The sequence below is a fragment of the Lissotriton vulgaris genome, chromosome 11, assembly GCF_964263255.1.
Source record: "Lissotriton vulgaris chromosome 11, aLisVul1.2, whole genome shotgun sequence".
NCBI classification, from domain to species: domain Eukaryota; kingdom Metazoa; phylum Chordata; class Amphibia; order Caudata; family Salamandridae; genus Lissotriton; species Lissotriton vulgaris.
The window spans coordinates 1,074,451,237-1,074,476,012 of record NC_141699.1 but is presented as its reverse complement, the minus strand read 5'-3'; the positions used below and the strand labels follow the sequence as shown (position 1 = coordinate 1,074,476,012).

The following is a 24,776-nucleotide window of genomic DNA, read 5'->3' as shown; positions in this document are numbered from 1 at the left end:
ATTAATGTTTACTTATCATTATTACTTTTTGGATACTACCGGTAGTAGTGCGACAGCATATATCCTGCCACTGTGTTTCTGTGTGCTTTACCAACACTTGACAAATAGTAAGTTGCATGAAATGTCATCGGTAGTGACATGATAGACAAATGAAAAGGTGCAAAAGGAGTCTAGTACTTTGGTTAGTGTTGCAGTCACAGCACCTCATGGTAGTTGTAGTCACTTCAATCTCAACTTTCCAACACTTGACAGGCGGTCATTGTACCATATTTGTTGGCAACATGTAGTTGAGATGGACTATCCTTTTAAATATTGACCCATATGACGGATCCTGGAATTAGATTTAGATATTCACTTACAGATTGCATTGCAACATGTGGCATGTCGTCAAGTTGGATACATGTGCTCCTATATGCAACAATACACGTTGACCCAGACAAGCCAACATCTCTGATACTTTGAGTAGATAGAGAACACAATAACATAAACAGAGGTGAGAGCAAACAGGACAATGTGATATTGTGCCAGTTATTGAAGTGTAACTTACCAGAGTCCACTCCCCTTTCTATTTCTGTCAAGCCCTCAAAATGCAGGCTGGCCAAGACCTTCTCCTCCCAGGGAAAGAATTGTAATGGTGTGCTAAGAAGGCCACCGTCAGTCCTCTGAGCCTCCAGGTGTTGTTTGCTGTACCTGGTACACACCCTCAAACTGAGGACAGTCCACCTCCTCCTAATGTTGGCCTGTGTGCGCAGGATGGTACCAATATCATTCACTCTATTGATTGTCCTGTCCCACATTTCTGATTCTTACTGAGAGGAGTATGCTGGACTTGGGAACCAAAACATGGGGGCTCTTCTCTAATGATTTCATCCATCATGACTGTCAACTCTTGCTCAGTGAAGTGTTCTTTTTGGCAGGCATATTGAAAAAAATAAAATGTGAGTGTGTTTATGAGTAAAAAACAAACAAGTGATAGAGGTAAAAAGGTGCAAAACAAAAATTACAGGTGTTAAATGGGAAATTGAAAATGGGTAGCTTTCAAAAGGGCTGTCTGTCATGCTTTGCTGCAGTTGAGAAGCAAAGGATGTTGATCAAGGATAGGGTGTTTTTTATGTTGTGATTTGCAGATGTATCCACTTGCCAAAGCACATCAGCTGTATAGTTTTTAAATCCCTCTAATGGTCACTGTTGTGATTTTTTTCGCGTGTACCTTCGCAGTCAATCTTGTTGGGTAACCGCTGTTTGTTGAGCACCGCGGGGAGACCGTGAGTACTACTGATTAGTCGTAATAGGCTCGGCGAGTAGACCATGGACCTGATGACATCAGTGGTCGTAACGCCGACATTGCAGCCTGCCGCAGTCCCTGTGGTCAGACCGCCGTGGCCCAAGTCAGCGTTTCAGACAGTACAACTTGTAATACTATGGGCGGTAGATCGCTGGCGCACCAGGGTCGTAGAGAAGGCAGATGCTGCAGATGGGCAGCCGGACCACCAAACTCGTAACCAGAGCCTTAGTTATGCAATTTGTGGTTCCAAGCACTGGCATTTTTAAGTAAAGACAGATCAGGAATTTATTTAACAAACAAGTTAAAGATTCAGGACAGTTGAACCATTTAGAGTATATTGATTTTTTTCACAGAACCCATAGAACAGGGAGGATTAGTCAATGCTATAAATGACTAAATTCGGATCATTGCAACAATATATTTAACTTGGCCTGCAAGTGGACTTGTAAATTATCATTACAAGTGCTTGCTGATGCTATTAGTAAATCAATGCAGTGGAGATGTTGGTTGGTGAATGTTTCTAGTCTGAAAATACATAATTTTAAGGCTCTTCAGGATACATATTATACCCTGAACTGGTTGCCAGTCTAACTAAAAATGCATTAGGTGTGATATGGTAGGAGCAGACACTGGGCATATTTTCGACTTGTGTGATGTATTGCTGCAAAAATGGCAGAGGGTCTGTGAGGATATCTCCAGGGTTACTCAAAGTCACATTTACCTGTCTGCTCAGCTGATTATCTTTGATACATTATATGAACTACCCTTAAAGTTGAAGAGTATTGTTTTCTTTATGATTTCGATGGCTAGGACTTTACTGCTTGTTTTTAGCCCGACCCTAACCCTCCACTGGCTATTAACTGGTTTAAGCAGTTCTTGAATTTTTATGGTTTGGAGTTGTCCCTTGTTAAGAGGGATTCGGCAAAGAAACATGTAAGCCAATTGTAGGCTGGTGTGGATTTATATGCTGCAGCCTGTAGGGTTGGAAGTCCATAAATCATCCAAAAAGTGACACCTCTTTTTGTTTTTTTGTCCTTCCTCACTTATTGAGGTAGCTCACTTCTCTTCTGGTATACTGGTATTTTGATATTAAGGCTTTCTTCTCTAATTTGTATGATATGTTGTCACTACTTTGGTGTATCAATGTTGTAACAGTGTGTATAAATAAATAAATTCCATAATAAAAAAATATATCATTTCAACTGACTGTTCCGACATAAGAAACAGACTCCAGCACGCTCAGGTTCACTATGGAGAGTTTTATTGTGACCACAAACAACCAGGTAACGCATTTCAACTGCGAAAGTGGTCTTTGCCAAACCTACGGTTGCAGCCTTTTTCTTGTGCTATTTATATTGTCTACAAAGTTTCGATCATTCTTAAAGTGGTGGTGTACCATTATTTAAATTAGAGTGACATGTGCAATCCTGATTACAGGATAATGTGACTTGTCCCTTGTGCAAATAAGCATTGTCCTTGAATCACCATACTTATATTAATTATATGGCAAATTATATAAACAGCGACAATTCATTACAAATACATTAACAATTAAAATGCATTTAAAATTTCATATGATTCATCTCTGATTTACCAGTTCAAGGGCAAATGCTCTCCGCCGTATTATACTCCAAAACCCAAACTATCTATTAAAGTGACATGTGCAATCTCTGTTTCCGAGATAAAGTGACCTGTACCTTGTGCAAAGAGCATATTAACCTCTTAAGCGCTGCGCCTATACCAACGGCCGACGGCACCACTACCTCGGGAGTGCTGCCGTCGGCCGTTGGACGTTCCAACTGCACCTGCGCAATGGAACGTTCAGCACTGGAGCTGGACGTTCCAAAGCAGCTAAGGTGTTAATAAAGTGCTATAGTCACACAAGTATGCATAACATAGGATATACAACACTTATGATATACAAATACATTAAAACTTAAAATGCATCTGAAATTTCTCATAGTTCATCATTTGTTTGTTTACTCCAGGGCTAATGCCCTGCTATATTTTGCTCTAAATACTCGTTTTTAGGCAAAGGTCCAATGAGTGCCATAGTTAGATATAACTTAAATAGCAATTATAGAACATTTGCCTCACTCTCGGCCTTAGCCTCTGTTTCAGTTTAAGGCCAGTGCCCAATATTCCTTCTGTATTTCAACAACAAAGTTTGTTCACTTCAAAATGAAAGTGCTGTGCAAAAGAATTTGAAACTGTTTAAATATAATCGAATAGTATTAGCTGGAGCGTATTAAAATGCATATGCTTGATTACTTTCTATCCTTTAAGCAATCTCAGAGCAGTAATTGTAAATGCATTGCCTATTCAAAACGGGTCACCGACTCCTAAACACATTCCTGTCTCTTTACAAATGGACATACAGATCTTCCTCAGTGTTGTGGCCATTAGGGATCATGCTGTTAGAGCTTAAAATGTACATTGACTCTAATTGCCTCAGGCAACTTTCTCTGTCGCCACCTCTAAGTCTTTGTGGCACCTGATCTAATGCAAAGTATACTAAATCTTCTACCTTGTTGCTGTCAAATTGCTCAAAATGTCTTGCCACAGGATACGCTTGATCCCTATTGTTTATGGCTCTGATATGTTGTAAAATGTGCTGATGAACTGGTAAAAGGGTACTGCCTATATACATTTTAAGGCAACTGCACCTGAGGATATATACAACAAATTGGCTCTTGCAATTCAATGGTTTCATGATCTTCCAATTCCTGTCTGTGAAAGGTAAGGGCACCTCTGTTGTGTTCTCTCCAAACGTAGAAACTTTGCACTTGCTACATCTTCTAAACCCTGGGCTATTTGTTACCAGTGCCTGTCGCAGTGATCTAGCATTGCGGAACATTATCAAAGGCCTGTTACCCAACATTGCGGAATTTGCGAATTTTTGGCAATTTCGCGATCCGCAAATCTCGCGAAATTGCCCAAAAATCCGCAATTCGCGAGTTGGTGGATTTTTTTTTCTAGTTCGCGCTTCAAAAATACAATCTCGAGCGGGCGGCATTGACTTACCATGATTCTGCGTTCGCTGATGAGTTTTCCTCCCTGTTCGCGTGCGCTGTGGGATTTTGGTTGCTGGCGAACACGTCATTGTAACCTGAAACAGGAAAAAGGCATCACGAGCAGGCTGGTTAAGTGGAAACAACATGTTTGCGACCGTTGCGACCGCATGCGCAAGTTCTCGTTCACAAACTGGTAAACAAATCTCGCGAACTCGCAAAAAAAATAATTATTCGCAAGCTCGCGGAATTTGGCGGATTTTTGCAAATCGCGATTACGAATTTGTGCGAATTCGCGTATTGCAAATTCGCAAATTCTGTCCATGCTTAATCCAACTTCTGTCTCAAAATTAGATACCTTGTAACACATGCCAATGTTTCTGCATTATAGCTCTTATGCTCTGATGATGCCTGTTGTAGCCCGTGATGAACCGGAATTTGGGATCAGCTTTATCTTGGGACAAGCTTGTGTTCGATTGGTTGACAAATATTAACTGCTCCCCAGGATTTGAATTTGCTTTTCTCTCCAGCTGTTTTAAGAACAGCCTTGCTGTACCCTCGCTGTTCAAAGCGGCTATTTAGCCCTTTTTGTGCTTTATACAATTGGTCTAGACAGCTACAATTCCTTCTCATATGAAGATTCTCAGCATACGGGATGCTATTGACTAGTTTGGGAGGATGAAAACTGCCGGTATGGTGTATTGTATTGCCAGCAGTACTCTTTTGGAATGCTTTAGTGTTTATCTCCCCATCCACTATGTATACTGTGAGATCTAAGAACTGTACCTCTTTCTCACTCAGTTGCGATGTGAAATGTAAATTTAGGTCATTGGGGTTTAGCTTCTCAATAAATACCTCTGCTGATGTTATATCCCTTCACCAAATGATGAAAAGATCAACAATATAGCTGGTCCATAGGACCACATTCTCAGATATTTCTTTGGTGAACTGCATGGCAAGCACCTGCTCCTACCACCAGCCTTCTGCAAATTAGCATACCTGAGGGTGAAGAAGTGCCCATCGCAGTCCCCCTAACCTGTTGATACAGGTCCTTGCCAAAAAGAAAGATGTTGTTTTTCAGGCGCCAACTTAAAATGTTTACCAGCATTTCTGTAAGTCTATACAGGGTCAATGGTCACGTACTCAGACAGTACTGCACCACCCTTATACCATCTGCATGTGAAATTCTGGTGTACAGGGAGGAAATATCCAATGTCATCATGATAAAATTCTCCTCCCAATTGATGTCATAAATCTTTTTCCGAAAGTCTCCCATGTCCTTGGTATATGATAAGAGATTTTCTTACAAAATCTTGCAGGAAAAAATCTAAAAACCTGGAGGTATTTTCAATAAAGCTAGCAATTGCCGATATAATTGGATGTCCTGGTAGAACATTCACATTTTTATGCACTTTCGGTATCGTTGTTACTGGTGACCAATTTCCATCTTAAACGCTGACTACAAAATCTTTGCGTTAGTGTTGGCGAGCAGGTTGGGGGTAGTTGCTTCTAGTATCCTGCACGTAGACCAAAAGGGATTTGTAAGGGGTCGTCAGCTCTATGAGTTGACTTATGATCTCATAGGAGCCATCGATATGGCTTCTGTGGAATCTCTCCCCCTGGCTGTTCTCACCTTGGACGCCACCAAGGCCTTCGATAGGGTTAACTGGATCTACCTATCAAAGGTCTTGGGAAAATTTAATATCGGCGAGAAATTCAGGCGTGCAGTGAGACTCTTGTATCAGAATCCGTCTGCCTCTTTACTAGTAAACGGGGAATTATCTACCCCATTTAATATCACCCGGGGTACCCGCCAGGGCTGCCCTCTATCTCCCCTCTTATTTGATCTATATATTGAGCCTTTTGCTCAACGGCTACGGGACGATCGTAACATCAAGCCCTTTATTTTTGAAGGATGGGAGAAGAAGGTAGCCTTATATCCGGATGATGTCCTCGTTTTCTCCTCGGAACTCCGCTCGGCATTTCCAGCTGTAATTGCTTTGGCTCAGGACTTTGGCAACGTGTCTGGGAATTAAATCAATGCCTCAAAGACGGATATAATGGTCTGGAACAACCCTGACCTGGTGATAGGGGCTCAGCCGAGTTATGTCTTACGCTGCTTGGGCCTAAATATATACAACGATATAAATGAAATAGTTCCATCTAATTTCTCGCATGTGGCCAAGGAGTGTCGTAGGCTGATGAAATCATGGTCTTCGCTTCCTTTATCCTTATTGGGTAGAGCTAACTTATTAGTAAATATCCATTCTTCCCAAAGTTTCTTTTTTGTTTAACCCCATCCCTCTCTTTTTTGAACCCTCAAAAATAGCTGAGCACGCTTTTTGTTTAAGTTTGGCGACCCCAAGTTTTAAAAAAAAGTAAAACTGAAGGTATTGCGAGATATATCTAAAACATGGGTGAAACTCAGGTGTTCAATACATATTGATTACTTCTCTAGTAGATCTCCACTATGGAATTCACCAGGGTCCCCAAGCTGGCTTCTCGATAGTCTCGCCGTACCTATGAGAGAGGCAGGAGTGGAGGTGTGGGGGGACCTTTTCGTCGAGGGTAGTTTACTCCAGTGGGAGGCGTTATTCTCTAAAATAGGAGCAGGACTTTCCAGGTTTAAATACCTGAAAATACTAAGTTGGGCCACTCACAGGTTTCTGCTAGGGGCAGATTTTTGTTAGGGGGTGATAGCAACATGGTCTCCCTCTTAATAGATAATCCTCCAACTAAGAAAGAAGTTTCATTTTGGTACAATCTACTATTGGAGGAGGTCGAGAGTGAGTTCCATCTGCCTGAAATACTGTGGGCCGCGCATATCACCAATCATAATGTGGAGAACTTGTGGTTTGAGTCTTTTAAGATCTTGTGGAACATAGTGAACCCCTCTTGGTTGCGCCAAAACCACCTTTTTACCCTGCATAGGGCCTACTATTCGCCAGAGAGACTCTTAAAATTCCCAAACAACTCAGCAGTGGCATGCCCTAAATGTGGTCGGATTGCGGCTTCTGACCTGCACATGTTCTTTGATTTCCCACGGCTATCGCCCTTTTGGGTCTGGCTAAGAACTTACTCTTTTATGGTATTTTACTAGCCAGAAGAGAAATATGTAGGAAATGGAAAGACCCGTTACCTCATTACCCTGGTAATTGTACTGAGGGGCGACCCACTTCGTACTATTCAGTGCTCCTACCAGGTTATCTGCGACAGTACGCCCATCTCCATGCACTAATATTTGGTCACCAAGGGCGACAATGAGGACAAAAAAACAAAAACATTGTTACTGATGAATCTGCCTTCAGGAACTTGTGCTCTGTCTGGGAAATAAAACCTACAGATCTCCAGTGGGCTAACTCAGAATGGAATTTAACAGTAATGGATTGTAATACGTCTTTATCTCCTCTGCGTTGAGCTGTAACCTCTCTTCACCTTGGAACATGGCAAGCGGCCAAAGGACAATGTTCCCGCCCTTGTCCCCTGTCGTACCACTATATCAAGTCTTCACTGAAATTTCTTCACTAGATTCCTATACTATATATCCGATGTCATAGTTGGACTTTTGGCCTGTTGACCCACATGTAGTTGTTTTAAATCATGAACAACTAGTTCTGTAAAAGAATCTATAGAATCTTTGGGGACCTTGGGTAAAAATAAAGATCAGGGTTGGAAAGGCGTGCTTGGTCTACCAGACACACCTAGACCCTGTTCTCTAAGTAATAACCCTTGCATGCCTCCTCTTTCTAGGTTGTCCAGGTCCCTTAATAGATCAATGTCAGAGATCTGCAGTGCAATAGTGTCTTCAGTTGCCTCAGGGCCACCCCTCTGATGTCCTGACTACTGCAAAATATTTGGCCAACCTGAGCTTGTGGGTGAAGTTAAAACAGTCTATTCGAGTTTGAACATAATCCATGTCCTCAGGGGCACCGTCAGAAAGACCACATGAAAGAATGTTGGTTTCTTCTGCATTTAACGGTAAATCAGGCAAATTGATTATACTGATGTTAGTGTCTATCATTTGCTTTTCTTGTTGTTTGATTTCTTGTTCACCTGATCCTCTTGATCTGCGTTTTTTCCTCTTCCTCTTCCTGCCCCTCGGAAGGTTCTTTCTTGCCCTCGTAGCGGTCTTAAATTTGTATTCCTGTCCCATCGATACAGAATAAACTTATCCTCCACAGAGGGTACACTTGTTATCTGGCGTTATCTGTGTCCGCTTCAGAGAAAATTTCTGACTCCGATTCTGCATTAATTTTTGCTGTGCTGCCTTGTAGACCATTTGCCATCTTCTGGTGCTGAATATTCTCAAAAGGCTTCGAGAATGAAAAGATTTGGCCTCTCTGGTAGTCCAGTTTTTTAGCTTTTTAAGAGTGTCATGATCTGGTAGTTTGCTTCATTGTTCAGAGAGTGTTTCAATTTCTTTGAGTAGGGCTTGCCTGTCAACATCGGTGTATTCCGCTCCCGGAGTGCCAGCCTCTTCCTTAATTCAATGAAAGAGGGAGGATTTTATTTAATGTCATTAGGTTTGGTGGTTTGAATTGAACTGAGCAGAGTTGAGTTCCCGTGAGACGAACTGAACTCAGTTTGTCTGAATCAAAATGGCTTGAAGGCTTACATTGTCAACTATTTTGGAAAAACTATGTTACTTGTAGACATTAGTGAGTTAGAATGTCATCATTTCCCTGATCTATGTAAATTTGTCTCACCAGAGAATGTGCAGAAGGAGCTGGAAGATGTCCTTGGAGAGTCCCGGATCATTCACTATGAGGACCGGAAGAGGCTTCCCTACACCAATGCCGTGATTCACGAGATACAGCGCATGAGTGACATTATACCTGTTGGACTTTTTAGGGAGACTGTGAAGGAGACCACATTGCAAGGATTCAACATTGAGAAGGTACTTATGCACCAGCATTGGCAGACCTAATGACCAGCATTCAGAGACCTATTGAACAGCATTTAGAGATACAATGTGAAGCAGACACTGCATGGTAATCATCTAGCAGTATATAGGTAATGCATTATAGTGAGGTAAAATACATAACACTGAGTATAAAGTTAACCATCAGGCACGGTGCAAATGCACTAACATTGTGCCTGACATTCGGGCGTCTATTGTTGAGCAAGGTAAATACACTAGCATTGTGAGGCAGGAGAGGAAGAAAAAAGTGCTGGATTTACCTCATGAAATGGAAAATAATCATCTGCATTACGAGGTGGTGCAGTGGCAGAGATTATACTTTTTTCTATCAGTTACATTAAAGACACAACTTGCGCAAAAAGTAGAGTATGGAATAGAAATTCAAAACATTTCTTCAGAAGTTGCTTATCTGAATTAAAGGATCCCGTCTGAGTCACTTACTCTTTCTGTTGCTAATCACAATAATATCTTGCAATCTATTTATATGTCTATGAAAACATCACTAGTATATTTCAATAGTCTATAGAATGTATTTGTTTGATATAAAAACAAGAATGTATGATTAAAAACCATAGTATTAACTGTCATCAAATCATTACACATTCATTTTGACATGGATTTTAAGATACTTTTATTGTAATATAACAGCGTTATTATGTAACGCTAAATAAATTTATAGAGCACAACGATTACCCAAAGGTGTCCTGGTGCTTAGCTCAACACTCGAGATAGCAGAATAACATAAAAGACCCAGGTAAAACTAATTGCAGAATAGCCAAGTTATTAGTGCCATCCTAAATGACAAAGGGTCAGGGGAAACCCTAATATGGAAAGGAAGTTCATTCCATTCCCTAGAGGAGCAAGCAACGAAGCTTCTGGCGCCCCAGTTAAAAATTTGAATTTAGGCACTATCACTGTCTCGGCTCATAAGGAGCGAAGAATTCTGTTGGGGTGTACCAACTAAACCACTGCCTAAGATGGTCTAGTCGACCGTCAATGAGAACCTTGAAGGCAGTACAAAGCGATTTGAATTTGACCCGTTGCCTTATTGGCAGCCAGTGGAGCTCTCTAATTTCTTTTCTTTACAGATTTACATTTCGGAGTACCTGTTAGCAGCCTAGGTGCTGCATTTTGCAATAATTGCAGTTTTTGCATGTGTTGCTGCAGGATATTCAGGTATTAACCATTACAGTAATCAAGTTTTGATAGAATAAGGGAGATTAGCACTATTTGTTGGCTTTCCTGGGATAGTATTTTTCTTATCATCCTAAGCGTCTAGAAAGTAGAGGAGGTAACCGCGTTCACCTTATCCCCAAAGGTGAGCCTATTGTCAATTACTACTTCTAGGTTTTAGCTTTCCTGACGGGCATCTGAAGGGTACCAAATTCCTCAGGCCACCATCTAGGTGACCAGAAGTTAGCATTATTTCCAAACATGATCACCTCGGTTTTGCTCGAGTTCAGTTTTAAACAGTTTTCAGTCATCCAAGTCGTTACCGACCTCATGCAGTTATGGAATCTCTTACCACTCTCTATTTACTAATTTGGATTCTTTCCAAAGGAAAGAGGATATTTTCAGTCTTGTATTTGAAAGTAGTTACTTTGAATAAAGGAGGCATTTTTACATATAATAGTGTTCAGTGTTTAGACTGTGGAGAAATTGGGTGTAAAAGGTGATCGATATCTATATACCCAGCACAAATTAGGATATAGGACTGGCGGAAAGAGTGAGTGACACAAAAGGGATCCCTTCTTGTTTTTCACATTTGTGGTGTGATTATATGAATTAAGGCCAGAGAAGCATGAAACTATATACCTGTCAGTTGGAGAAATCAGCAATGTGTGTCCAAAATTTAAACTTGAGTGGTGAAAAAAATTAACATTCTTATCTGACATCACGCCAGGTGGCGTCACCTTAGATACTACAGAATGCTCCATAAACATGTAATCCTACTCTGATCTATTCTCCAAAGTATTTGCTGCAGAATCTTAATCTCCTTCTGGTAGACTATTTTCTATGCTTCTTCATGAATGTCATATCCAGTCATTTCTGTTCCTCTACCCTTTTTTCAGTGAGCATTTCTGGTGGGACCTTGCAGACTCCTTATTTTACCATTAAGTGCCATCAAATCAAATGCTTTTTCAACTGTTGAGTTTAACTTTCCCACATATTTATGAACTGAACACCATATAACCCAAAGAATCCTGCCAGAGAGTATCTGGCCGAAAGACTTCTAAATCAATTTCAAACCCATATCCACCATCTTACTTGCTCTGTGAGAGGGAACTTGATAAGGGTGTTCTTTAAAAAACATTGTCTAACAAGTTAACTGGAGATATCAAAGGGCTATACTCATCAAAGAGTGACCTTTAAAATTGAGAACATAGTGGATACATTGGCCTGTTTCCTGGGGGCTGTACCTGGCTTCTCAAAGATATTGAATTCCACCTGGAACACTATCCGTTTTTATGTGCATTCCCAATGTTTACATTAATCATGTATTACCTCTAAGACTTCTCCATTATCAGTCCCCAGAGATTGTATGACTTCATAGTTATCTTCCCACCAAACTCTTGAAGATAATTGTTAAATGCACTTAGATGACTGCATAAGTTTAGGAGTCTGAAAAGATTAAGACACCCGTCCAAATCCCACTTTCTCAAAACCTAGCTTAGAGCACTTATACACACCTTGGGGAGAGTGGTGCTCTAGGAAAATGTGAAATAATGAATACGTAAATAATTTCAATACGAGGACCATCTTTAACCATCGTTCTAATCCAATAACCTATTTTTTCCTCATAGGGTTCCCTCATCATACCGAATCTTTCCTCTACTCTGTTTGATCCTGACCACTGGGAGACACCTCGACAGTTCAATCCAGGACATTTCCTTGACAAAGAAGGGAAGTTCATGAACAAGGAGGCCTTCTTGCCCTTTTCTGCAGGTACTCCTAGTCAGGGTTCAAGAGATTTAGGGCTAGATGTAGATAATTGAAATTTACCGATTCGAAAATACCGAATTTTACCGATTCAGTATTTTCGAATCGGTAAATGCTATGTAGATAAAAAATCGGTAAAAATTACCGAATCGTTAAGATTCGGTAATTACCGAATCGCTATTTACCGATTCGGCAATTGCCATTCATTCCTATGGGCCTGGAGGCCCATAGGAATGAATGTCAATTAACGAATCGGTAAATACAGATTTGGTAAAATAGGAAAAGCTTTAAGGGTGGCAGGGTGTAACATTGACACCCTGTTGCACCCCTGAATAGTGCTTGTGTGCACATGTGGCACACATACATGCCCTAAGGGCATGTATGTCTGCCACATGGCACAGTTGAAAATGCATTGATTTGCATTTTCAAAGGTATTCCTTATTTACCACCAACTAATAGTTGTTGGTAAATAACGAATCCTTAAAGCACATGAGCTTGTGTTTTTCTACTCCACACTTGCATGACCGTAACTACGCCCTTGTTCACCCGTGGACCGGGTTGGAATTATCACTGGTGTCTAGAATTTTACGCGCCCTTCAAGCCCTGAAGAGTCACAGGTTTCCTCCTGTTGACGAAACACCTGTCGGCTGGCGTTGTATGTTCTGAAAAAAGAATAAGAAACCTACATAAACAAAATGCTTCTTACATCTCCGGTGTCAATCTTAATTTTATGTGTCAAATCTCCCAGTATCAATACTGTTTATCTTACACGTGTGCCCAGTACCTGTTACATATACTCAGTATAGCGGTTTCTGTGCTGCATCCCTTCCTGAAACCAGATTGGTGTGAGTCAAGTAGGTTGTTTGATTCCAGGTGTTGGTTGTGTTGGGCGAGAACACATTTCTTGAGGATTTTAGCTGTAAAAGGAAGGTTGGTGATGGGCCTAAAGTTTTTGAGATCGTTCGGGTCAGCATCAGGTTTTTTTAGTAGGGGGGTGATTTGGACTTGTTTAAGGTAGTTGGGCATCAATCTGTTGTTTAGGGAACTATTGATGGTCTTCGTCCACAGTGGGGTTAGGGTGAGGTTGAGGTTCTTTGCCAGGGAAGCAGGTAGTGGGTCTGCCTAGCGGTTGGAGGGTTTGGCAATCACCCTAAAAAATGTCCTTTTCTTGCATATAGGCTTATTTATAATTTTGTCATTGAAGAACTTGGCCAGGTTGTCACACTGTAGTTTGGAGGTAGGAGGATTTACCTTGGTGGGCTTGGAGGTCTGTTTATAGATGATGTTGAATAGTTCTTTGGGGCTTTTTTTGCTTTGTCTAGTGCACTCTAGAAGAAGAAGGCTTTCTCCTTGATTATTTGTAATTCCTGCGTTCTCTTCTAAACTTTAAGAGGTTGGCTGGGGTCTGGTTTATTCTCCAGAGTCTCTCAGCGGGTCTTATTTGTCTTCTTTCTGAGTTGAGGGCTTTGTTGAACCAGGCTCTGAATGGGTTGTCTCTGATCCGTTTGTGTTTCATGGAAGCTAGTTCGTTAAGTGCAGTTTTAATCGTTGTGTTGTACAGTGTCATGAGCTTGACCGTGTTAGGGTTTTCTGTGAAGGGCGGGAGAAGTGGTGTTATTGTTTCTTCGAGGTCAGAGAGAGGGATGGTATTGAGGTTTCTGCTGCATAGATGGGTAATCTGGGCTTTAGCTGGTGGCGCTGCAGTTTGGTTGATGTTACATCGAATGATGTGGTGGTCTGGCCAGTCGATTGGGAGAATGTTATTGATGCTTTTTATTTCGCTTTTGGCTATGATTGCACATAAGGTAGAGCCTTTGTTGTGGGTTTGTCCCATGCAGGGTTGGGTGAGCTCATTGGTGAGAAGGAGTTCATTTAGTTACTGTATTAAAGTGTCCTTTTTGTTGTTCCAGTGGAGGTTGAAGTCACCTAGGATGATGCTGTCAGAGTTGGATAGAGAACAGTGTGCAAGTAGGTCAGAAATGTGTTCTCCGAATGCAAGAGTGTTTCCTGGAGGGAGGTAGGTGAGATGTCATTTAGGTACTTTGTTGCCTTGTCGTATTAGGTTGGTGTTGAGGTATTCGAATGTAGAGGAGTGGGTTTTGGTTTCAACTATTTTGTTGTTCCTATGAAGGATGGCAATGCTGCGTTGGTCTAGTCTGTCCTTTTTAATGATGGAGAAACCAGGGGGGACTAGTAGGTCAATGATCGGATAGGATGTTTCATTGAGCCAGCTTTTCGGTGATGAACTCAATGTCAATGTCGTAATTCAGTATGACAACAGCCAGCTCTGTTGCCTGCTTAACTGCAGATCTACAGTTAACAAGCATGCAGTTGACCTTGCAGCTGATGGAATGGTTTTGGGAGGTGGGGGAGCCTGGGGTATGACTGTGCTTTGAGAGGGAAGTCTTGTAGTCCTAAATTGGTTCTTGACTCTACAAGTTCCAGTGATTACCTGTATGTTTTGGGGGATTAGGTTGTTCTGGGGTTGTAGGTTTTAGCATGATTCATCACCTCTCTCAAGGACATCTCAGGTTTCTCTCTTTTTGGTCTGTGATATTGGGTGTTGAGAGGTGTAGAGCGCCAGCTGTTTGTTTGGCGCTTCGGGAGTTTTGAGGGCTCACTGATGTTTTTGAGGGAGGGGAGTTGTAAGTATTTGGTGGGGAAAAGGGGGCTTTTGTGTTGAGAAGGATTTTGTTAATGCCCTGAGTGATTGTGCTGATTTGGCTATCGGGATAGGATAGACTTCAGTTATGGATATGATGTGCATAGGGTCCATTGGTAAGAAAACGTGGAGTTGTTTTTCCATATGTGTAAGGTGTTTTGTTAGTTCTGCCATCAACTCTAGGTTAGGGGTAGGGGGAGCGAAGGAGTTGGGGGGAAGATTAGATTGGAAGTGTTGGTTGGGGCAGGAGGGTTGAGAGTGGTAGGATTATGCGAAGTGGAGACATACGTGTCTTCGGATGGGCGGAGGTGGGGGAGATTGAGGACAGTGATTCTCGAGTGTACTGTTTATTTTTGTCTGAGGATTCAGCAGTGTTTAGGCAAATGTTGGTGTTTCTGCGGGTAGGGAGAGTAGGGTAAGTGTATTGGGGAGGGTGTGGGGTGTGGGGTGTGAGGGGAGATAGGGAGCGATGTCTTGAGGTGGGAGGTGTGGTTGAGGGGGATGAGGGTAGGGGAGAAGAGGGATATGGTGTAGGGGTGCAGTGACAGTCTGAGGAGTTCAATAATTGAAAGTTTATGGCAGGTTTCATGAGCGTTGTTTTTTGGGTCGGGTTCTGGGCGTTGGGTGCAGAAGTGATTGGATAATTGGAAAGGGTTAGAAATGTAGTTTCTCAGCTTGGGGAAGGCGAGTTAAAATTGGTGAAGGTTGAAGTCATTGGCTTGGACCGTGACTTTGCCATTTCTGTATACTGTTATGGTGACGTTGATTTTGAATGCAAAAACCACAGTTGATGGACAGAATGAAAGAACAATGTCATACATTCACCCCAGTACAGAGATCTGGGCCTAAATCCATCGTTTTTTTGCACTCCACACCACCCCAGGTCAGACATGGCCATATGCAAATCAGTCTGACCCTGTGCCTCATGGGAACAGTCCAACCCGAACTGCCAAGCCATGCCTTCCCTGGACCGGAAACAAGCTTCTGGGGACCGGTTTATGGCATTCCAGCCGCCTTCAGCCCGGCTTGCCTGAATCCAGTGGTGTGGAGTGCATGGGACTCACGTCTGAGCATACCCATCCCACTCGAGGTGACAAATGCAAAAACCATAGTTGATGAACAGAATGCAGAACAATGTCATACATTCACCCCAGTACAGAGATCTGGGCCTAAATCCATCATTTTTTTGCACTCCACACCACCCCAGTTTAGACATGGCCATATGCAAAACAGTCTGACCCTGTGCCTCATGGGAACAGTCCAGCCCGAACTGCCAAGCCATGCCTTCCCTGGACGGGAAACAAGCTTCCGAGGACCGGTTTCTGGCATTCTAGCCGTCTTCAGCCCGGCTTGCTTGAATCCAGTAGTGTGGAGTGCATGGGACTCACGTCTGAGCATACCCATCCCACTCGGGGTGACAAATGCAAAAACCACAGTTGATGGACAGAATGCAGAACAATGTCATACATTCACCCCAGTACAGATGTCTGGGCCTAATTCCATTGTTTTTTTTGCACTCCGCACCACCCCAGTTCAGACATGGCCATATGCAAATCAGTCTGACCCTGTGCCTCATGGGAACAGTCCAGCCCGAACTACCAAGCCATGCCTTCCCTGGACCAGAAACAAGCTTCCGAGGACTGATGTCTGGCACTCCAGCCGTCTTCAGCCCGGCTTGCTTGAATCCAGTGGTGTGGAGTGCATGGGACTCACGTCTGAGCATACCCATCCCACTCGGGGTGACAAATGCAAAAACCACAGTTGATGGACAGAATGCAGAACAATGTCATACATTCACACCAGTACAGAGATCTGGGCCTAAATCCATCATTTTTTGCACTCCACACCCCCCCAGTTCAGACATGGCCATATTCAAATCAGTCTGACCCTGTGCCTCATGGGAACAGTCCAGCCCGAACTGCCAAGCCATGCCTTCCCTGGACCGGAAACAAGCTTCCGAGGAACGGTTTCTGGCATTCCAGCTGTCTTCGGACCGGCATGCTTGAATTCAGTGGTGTGGAGTGCATGGGACTCACATCTGAGCATACCCATCCTACTCGGGGTGACAAATGCAAAAACCACAGTTGATGGACAGAATGCAGAACAATGTCATACATTCACCCCAGTACAGAGATCTGGGCCTAAATCCATCGCACAGGGTCAGACTGATTTGCATATGGCTATGTCTGAACTGGGGTGGTGTGGAGTGCAAAAAAACGATGGATTTAGGCCCAGATCTCCAGTAGATGCAACAGTAGGGAAAGTGTTGGATTGCAGATAAGCAAAATGTACTATTCCCATTCCAGTCAGTACAACAGTTGGGAAAATGTTGTATTGCAGAGGGGTAAAATTTACTATTCCAACTCCATTGAGTTCAACAGTAGAGAAAGTGTTGGATTGCGGATGGGGTAAATTTACTCTTCCCACTCCAGTCAATACAGCAGTAGGGAAAGTGTTGGATCGCGAAGGGGAAACATTTATTATTCCCACTCCAATGAGTGCAACAGTAGGGAAAGATTTGGATTGGGGAGGGGTAAAATATACTATTCCATCTCCAGTTAGTACAACAGTGGGGTAAAGTGTTGGATTGTGGGTAAAATGTACTATTCCCACTCAAGTATGAACAACATGAGAGAAAGTGTTGGATTGCGGAGGGGTAAAACTTACTTTACCCAGTACAGTCAATACACCAGTAGGGAAAATGTTGAATAGCGGAAGGGTAAATTTACTATTTCCAGTCAATACAACATAAGGGAAAGTGTTGGATTGCGGAGGGGTAACCTTTACTATCCCACTCCAGTCAGTGCAACATTAAAAAGAAATAAAATATCTTGAACAAAAAAAAAGTTATTTCAGGAATAAATTAAATGAAGAAAAATATAAATAGGTACCATAAAAATTACAAATATATTTATTATTATTTATAAAAATGTTAGGGCCATATAACAAACAACAAATTATTAGAAATTAAATACAAACATCATTTTAATTTAGAAATTATTTACAGAAAAAATATTTATTACATACATTTGATTTAGTTACTTCCCACCTTATAACACCATACAACTCAGAACCTGCACCTATAACTTAACTTTAAATAGCAAAATATGTACATTATTAATATAAATATGTATTAAAAACGTATTATCAATAATTAAATATTAATTGTAATTAATTCATTTTCACAATATACCATCACAAAACACACACCTCCCAACCTTCCTTCTCAACTCTGAAGTTTTGTGTGCAAAACTTCTGAAGGACAATTCTGTCCCAAGACTAAAAAAACACTTTTTTATTCATGGTCGCTACTTTGCTTTCAATCTGTATCCTATTTTTCCCCAATATTCACTTAAGATTCAGGTGGTCTGAATCATTTGTGTGAAAGCAAAAGATGTCTGCTAAGTGTTCAAAAAGGTAGATGCTAAACATATTTTGCTGTAAGTAGGATTTTGCTCAAGGAAATCACATCAATGGCCTATTCTTAAAAGGGCCATTTCCCCACTAAAATGTTTTTTATGAAAGCTGTGAGAGGGGCCAAGCAATGAAACAATAGCACAAAGGGGCATACTTACTAAAAGTTCAGGCAATGCAGGACTGCAAGCAAAGTTGCTGTATTACAAGAAGGGGAGAGGGCTGAAAAGTGATATCCACTAAGATAAGGAGTGCATCAGCTCTCTCTATGTACTGGTGCAGTTGAGGCTGCCTAGAGCCGAAGCAAAAACCCTTATACCACCGTTAAGAGTAGGATTAATTTTGTGCAGGAAGGAATACCTTCCTGCACAAAAAAAATCCTTAGAGGCATATTCTTCTTTTTACACGGAAAGATGAAGGAACAAAAAGAAACAAAGATATTTCTTCGTGTAGTGCCTCTGTTAAGTGCACCATTTTGATGTAAATCCAAGTTTATAAGTCTTTGTAAATATGAGTTTGCATCAAAATATATGGGTGGATGCATGGGAAAGCTGATGCTTAATCATTTAATGCCTACCCAACAAAAAGTAACACAAGGCAGCGCATAGGTTTTTATTTACTAAACCACGCAAAGCCACTAAAATCAACTTTGCATTGCTTAGTAAATACAGAAATGGATTGTGCATCTTAGTTGCGCCGTAAAAGTGACACAAAATAATAGTAAATCTGACCCAAAATCTGAATATAGAGAGATGCTTCTCTGCATTCCACAGCTGGTATTTTAAGTTATTGCACTGTGTAGAAGGATGCCTCCGTGCATTCAAAGCTGTTTCGAGTTATCGCACTGCAGCTTCCCCCATGTGCTTTCGTATGCATCTTGCCCACCCCCACATCAGGGGTATTCCTTCTCCCATGGTATTGGAGATTATGTATGTTAAACATTGCATTTGACTGCTTTAAGAGAAGTGACTCAATGTTCTTGTCTCCCTCGTGCAGGACACCACGTGTGTTTGGGGGAGACTCTGGCCAGGATGGAGCTCTTTATCTTCTTCACAAGCCTCCTCCGGGTCTTCACCTTAAGGCTTCCCGAAGGGGTGGAGAATATTAAAATGGACCCTGTTTTTGGTGGAACACTTCAGCCTCACCCATATCAGATCTGTGCTGTACCTTGCTAGGCTGAGAGGGCCCTTGAGCAGATGAAAGGGTCAATGATTCAGAAGCTTTCTATGTACAGTATCAATGTCATCCTGGCACCTTCTTATAACTACCCACAATGGCTGAATATTAATTGAAGCACTTTCACTCCTACACCGGCTGTTTTATTATGCTGAAGTATTCAATACTGCTGTAAAATATATGCTTCCAGCCACCTTTTGCATTTTCAGATGACCTTCCATGTGTTTGAAGCTGTGACTGTAAATATGTCAGGCATTCTGTCAAATTGTTAGAGAGTCTCTTTTTATATTCCTGAGTTAGGCTCATGTAGCGAAGCAGGTTATTTTTTAAATTATCCTCACAAGTATAACATTTTCATCTGTGACCTTTTGTACATATTTGCATGTATGACACTGTTGGATTAGCTTCTCTGAAACGAAACTTGTTCTCACATCTAACTCCCTACAACATTATCACAACGCCCTGGACATCATGTACAAGGTCTCATTTGGCAATCCACACAAATGTCATCACTCTCTTTATCCACGGGGTGACATGGCTTCTACATATCCATAACATCACTAATCTTTACGGACATCGCAAGGCTTCTTAATATTATAAAAGATGAGCATCCCAATAGATTAGCAGAGGAGGCACTTACACTGACACCGAGGTCCTTGCAAGCTGGGAAATCACCACGCAGCGGTCTAAATCTCATGAGGGTTGTCCTGTTCCTGATCAAGGCCCTTCACTCTAACGGTCTAACCCATCAAGTAATGGGATTGGATAGTCTCTTGGGGGAATTCTTGGCTATAGACCTACACACACTCTAGGTACACTTAGAGTAGAGTTTGGATAGTTGGAGTACGCTACATTACTGCCTTGTTTTATATGCCGGCATATATACATTGTTTCAGCACCATGGTAGAACTATATCTACTATTTACACTTTAGGTGCTTGTAATCACGTTTATCTGCTTCGCTCTACTAATCATTACAGCACATTTATTTTAAGTAAGAATCACTTTGGTTCAATAAATATTATTGAAAGCGTTCCACTGTGTATTCTCTGTATATTTCACTGAAAATAAGTAAGCATGAGTGACTGAGCGAAAGCTTTTTCATTGTTTCCATGATCCCAGAGGTGTCAGGGTTGTCATGTTCAGTGGTTGCCAGAAAACCATTCTCTCCCTGGTAGGTTAGGGGGGCTTACTGTGGCATAGTGAGCTAGCTGGTCTATAGGCCAACATATCCTACAGGGGTTATTTATACAACAACACTTTGGACAGTGGATCTGTCAAGAAAAAGAAAGGCACCAATCCTAAATTAACCACACAAGTTAGTCTTCACATTCTAGCGTGCTATTTCCAAATGCTCCCTGTCCTAAGAGCATCACCCAAACCTGGGGTAAAAAGTCAATTTGTTGTCCAATATGGAAAAGCACCGCTTTGTAAGTCAATCCCATCCAAATCGAAGAAACTAGACAACTCTCTTAGTGTCTTCACACACAGACGCTGAGTCTTGATATACATTTTCAATGCTCATTTAATGATCCATTTTAGGAAAAAAGCCAGCCAACGCGTTTCGTTCTGAAAACAGAACGTCTTCAGGGCTGAAAGTTTAAAAAACATATAAAATGACAATGTAGGTGCTATACAAGACAACACAAAAAGAATATATAAAACATTACAGTGCCAACATAAAAACAACATTTACAACAAGGGGTGGTGAGGGACAGAGTCTCTGAATTAAGCAGAAAGCTCTCACCCAGTCAAGAGATCAGGGCTAGATCCAACACCGTTTTTTAGCTCACTGCACCATCCCAGTTTCAGAACCTGGCTGTATGCAAATTAGTCTGTTCCTGTCCCAGTGCATGATGGGAACAGGGCAAACCAAACTACAAAAGCCAATTCTTACACTGGGAAGGAAACAAGCTCCCGGGGACCGGTTTCTGGCATTACAGCCGTCTTCGGCCCGGTTTGCTTGAATCCTGATGGTGCAATGAGCAAGGGTCTCACATCTGAGAATACCCTTCCACGCTTAGGGTGGACAAAAATATTTACAACAAGGGGTGGTGAGGGACAGAGTCTCTGAATTAAGCAGAAAGCTCTCACCCAGTCAAGAGATCAGGGCTAGATCCAACACCGTTTTTTAGCTCACTGCACCATCCCAGTTTCAGAACCTGGCTGTATGCAAATTAGTCTGTTCCTGTCCCAGTGCATGATGGGAACAGGGCAAACCAAACTACAAAAGCCAATTCTTACACTGGGAAGGAAACAAGCTCCCGGGGACCGGTTTCTGGCATTACAGCCGTCTTCGGCCCGGTTTGCTTGAATCCTGATGGTGCAATGAGCAAGGGTCTCACATCTGAGAATACCCTTCCACGCTTAGGGTGGACAAAAATATTTACAACAAGGGGTGGTGAGGGACAGAGTCTCTGAATTAAGCAGAAAGCTCTCACCCAGTCAAGAGTTCATCACCACCCCCTTTTGTGAATCGATTTTGGCCACTGTAGGTGTGGCAGGATATACTCAGACATGAGTCCCTTTCTCACTGCTCCATCAGGATTCAAGCAAGCTGGGCCGAAGACGGCTGAAATGCCAGAAACCGGTCCCCGGTAGCTTGTCTCCTTTCTGGTAAAGAATTGGCTTGGTAGTTTAGTCTGCCCTGTTCCCATGATGCACTGGGCCAGGGACAGACTGATTTGCATATAGCCAGGTTCTGAGCTGGGATGGGGCAGTGAGATAAATAACGGTGATGGATCAAGCCCTGATCTTTGGACTGGGTAAGAGTGGTCTGCTCAATTCAGACACTCTGTTCATCACCACCCCCTTTTGTGAATCGATTTTGGCCACTATAGGTGTGGCAGGGTATACTCAGACATGAGTCCCTTTCTCACTGCTCCATCAGGATTCAAGCAAGCTGGGCCGAAGACGGCTGAAATGCCAGAAACCGGTCCCCGGTAGCTTGTCTCCTTTCTGGTAAAGAATTGGCTTGGTAGTTTAGTCTGCCCTGTTCCCATGATGCACTGGGCCAGGGACAGACTGATTTGCATATAGCCAGGTTCTGAGCTGGGATGGGGCAGTGAGATAAATAACGGTGATGGATCAAGCCCTGATCTTTGGACTGGGTAAGAGTGGTCTGCTCAATTCAGACACTCTGTTCATCACCACCCCCTTTTGTGAATCGATTTTGGCCACTATAGGTGTGGCAGGGTATACTCAGACATGAGTCCCTTTCTCACTGCTCCATCAGGATTCAAGCAAGCTGGGCCGAAGACGGCTGAAATGCCAGAAACCGGTCCCCGGTAGCTTGTCTCCTTTCTGGTAAAGAATTGGCTTGGTAGTTTAGTCTGCCCTGTTCCCATGATGCACTGGGCCAGGGACAGACTGATTTGCATATAGCCAGGTTCTGAGCTGGGATGGGGCAGTGAGATAAATAACGTTGATGGATCAAGCCCTGATCTTTGGACTGGGTAAGAGTGGTCTGCTCAATTCAGACACTCTGTTCATCACCACCCCCTTTTGTGAATCGATTTTGGCCACTATAGGTGTGGCAGGGTATACTCAGACATGAGTCCCTTTCTCACTGCTCCATCAGGATTCAAGCAAGCTGGGCCGAAGACGGCTGAAATGCCAGAAACCGGTCCCCGGTAGCTTGTCTCCTTTCTGGTAAAGAATTGGCTTGGTAGTTTAGTCTGCCCTGTTCCCATGATGCACTGGGCCAGGGACAGACTGATTTGCATATAGCCAGGTTCTGAGCTGGGATGGGGCAGTGAGATAAATAACGGTGATGGATCAAGCCCTGATCTTTGGACTGGGTAAGAGTGGTCTGCTCAATTCAGACACTCTGTTCATCACCACCCCCTTTTGTGAATCGATTTTGGCCACTATAGGTGTGGCAGGGTATACTCAGACATGAGTCCCTTTCTCACTGCTCCATCAGGATTCAAGCAAGCTGGGCCGAAGACGGCTGAAATGCCAGAAACCGGTCCCCGGTAGCTTGTCTCCTTTCTGGTAAAGAATTGGCTTCGTAGTTTAGTCTGCCCTGTTCCCATGATGCACTGGGCCAGGGACAGACTGATTTGCATATAGCCAGGTTCTGAGCTGGGATGGGGCAGTGAGATAAATAACGGTGATGGATCAAGCCCTGATCTTTGGACTGGGTAAGAGTGGTCTGCTCAATTCAGACACTCTGTTCATCACCACCCCCTTTTGTGAATCAACATAAAAACAACAACATATAAGCAAGCCATAGCATTTCATCAAATATACAAAGGAGTACATACTTACAGTATTTACAATAACATTTAAGTGCTGTACAGTGTTTTTTCACAAATAACTGAGTGATAACCAAATTAGTTCTGTTCCTTTCATATTTGGAACTTGCAATAAAAAACATTGCTTGTCTCTTTTATACTAAATTAAGCCAGACTCATTTGCTTCTATTAAAGACCACAATTCAAAATGCTGTAGGAGACATAAAAGCTTGTCATCATCATCACTAATACTTTACTACTTCTGGTTAGTACGTCAACCTACAAGATATTCTATTAGTCCATTTAAAGTAAGATTACCAGATTCAAGCTTCTAATTCTTCCTTTCCACCTCTGCCCATTTAGTCAAAAACGAATTTTACTCACAGCAAGTGATAAGATGTTACGTTGTTACGTTTTCAAACCACATATAAGTCAATGTTAAGGTTAAAAGGCCATCTCAGGGGCTTTGTTCCACACATGCATGTCTCAAGAACATATTTCCCAAAGTGATGGAATCATAAACCATATAGTTTCAATTATGCCATCTGCATAAGACCAACACAAGGTAAAGAGAGCAAACACTATCCACGTCAAATCGAATGCTTATAAGTAAGAAAAACATGCAGTATTTAATACTGAAATAGTTGTTCCAATGCACATTGATTTCCAGTCGTAAGGAGGTGGGGGAGGGGGAAAAAACCTCTGTGTCCTTATGCTCCTTATGTACTCCTATTATTCATTTTGCTGGTGCATAGTAGTGCTAAGAATCAGTTAGTTTGAAAGTAATTTTTTATATAATGGCAAAGATCTGAAATGGTAAGAAGAATGCAAATGTTCGTTTGTTCTAAAGTAATTCACTCTTAACACGTGGTTTTATCTATTAGTTTAGTCATTTACTCATTTATTTGTTTGGGGGACTGTAGTCGCAAACATGATCATATAAATAATCGTGCATAAAAAGATTACCGATATAACCCAACCTGCAGGAGGGAATTTATATACCAGTAATCCCACTGCATGGGTAAACGTAGGGTAGGTCAATGATAACGAAAATAAAATTATATATTAGTCTTATCAAAATATACACTAACGCCTTCCTTAGGAACGCAGGTCCGTCCTATACAGTATGA

The 24,776-nt window shown here is 42.1% G+C and overlaps 1 protein-coding gene across 3 annotated transcripts in view; it reads left to right on the top strand.

The window, feature by feature from the left end:
* LOC147684135 (cytochrome P450 2J4-like) overlaps positions 1–20,443 on the top strand; it is a 67,862-nt gene extending 47,419 nt beyond the window's left edge. The window contains exons 7-9 of one of the 3 annotated variants that reach the window (XM_086944523.1): positions 9,006–9,193; positions 12,022–12,163; positions 19,230–20,443. In XM_086944523.1, the coding sequence (XP_086800649.1) occupies positions 9,006–9,193; positions 12,022–12,163; positions 19,230–19,408 (509 nt within the window). In that variant the 3' untranslated portion in view covers positions 19,409–20,443. Of the gene's footprint in view, positions 1–9,005; positions 9,194–12,021; positions 12,164–14,067; positions 14,114–19,229 lie in introns of those variants that run through there. The other 2 variants (XM_086944524.1, XM_086944525.1) reach the window with 2 other exon arrangements.
* Positions 20,444–24,776: the final 4,333 nt, after the last annotated feature.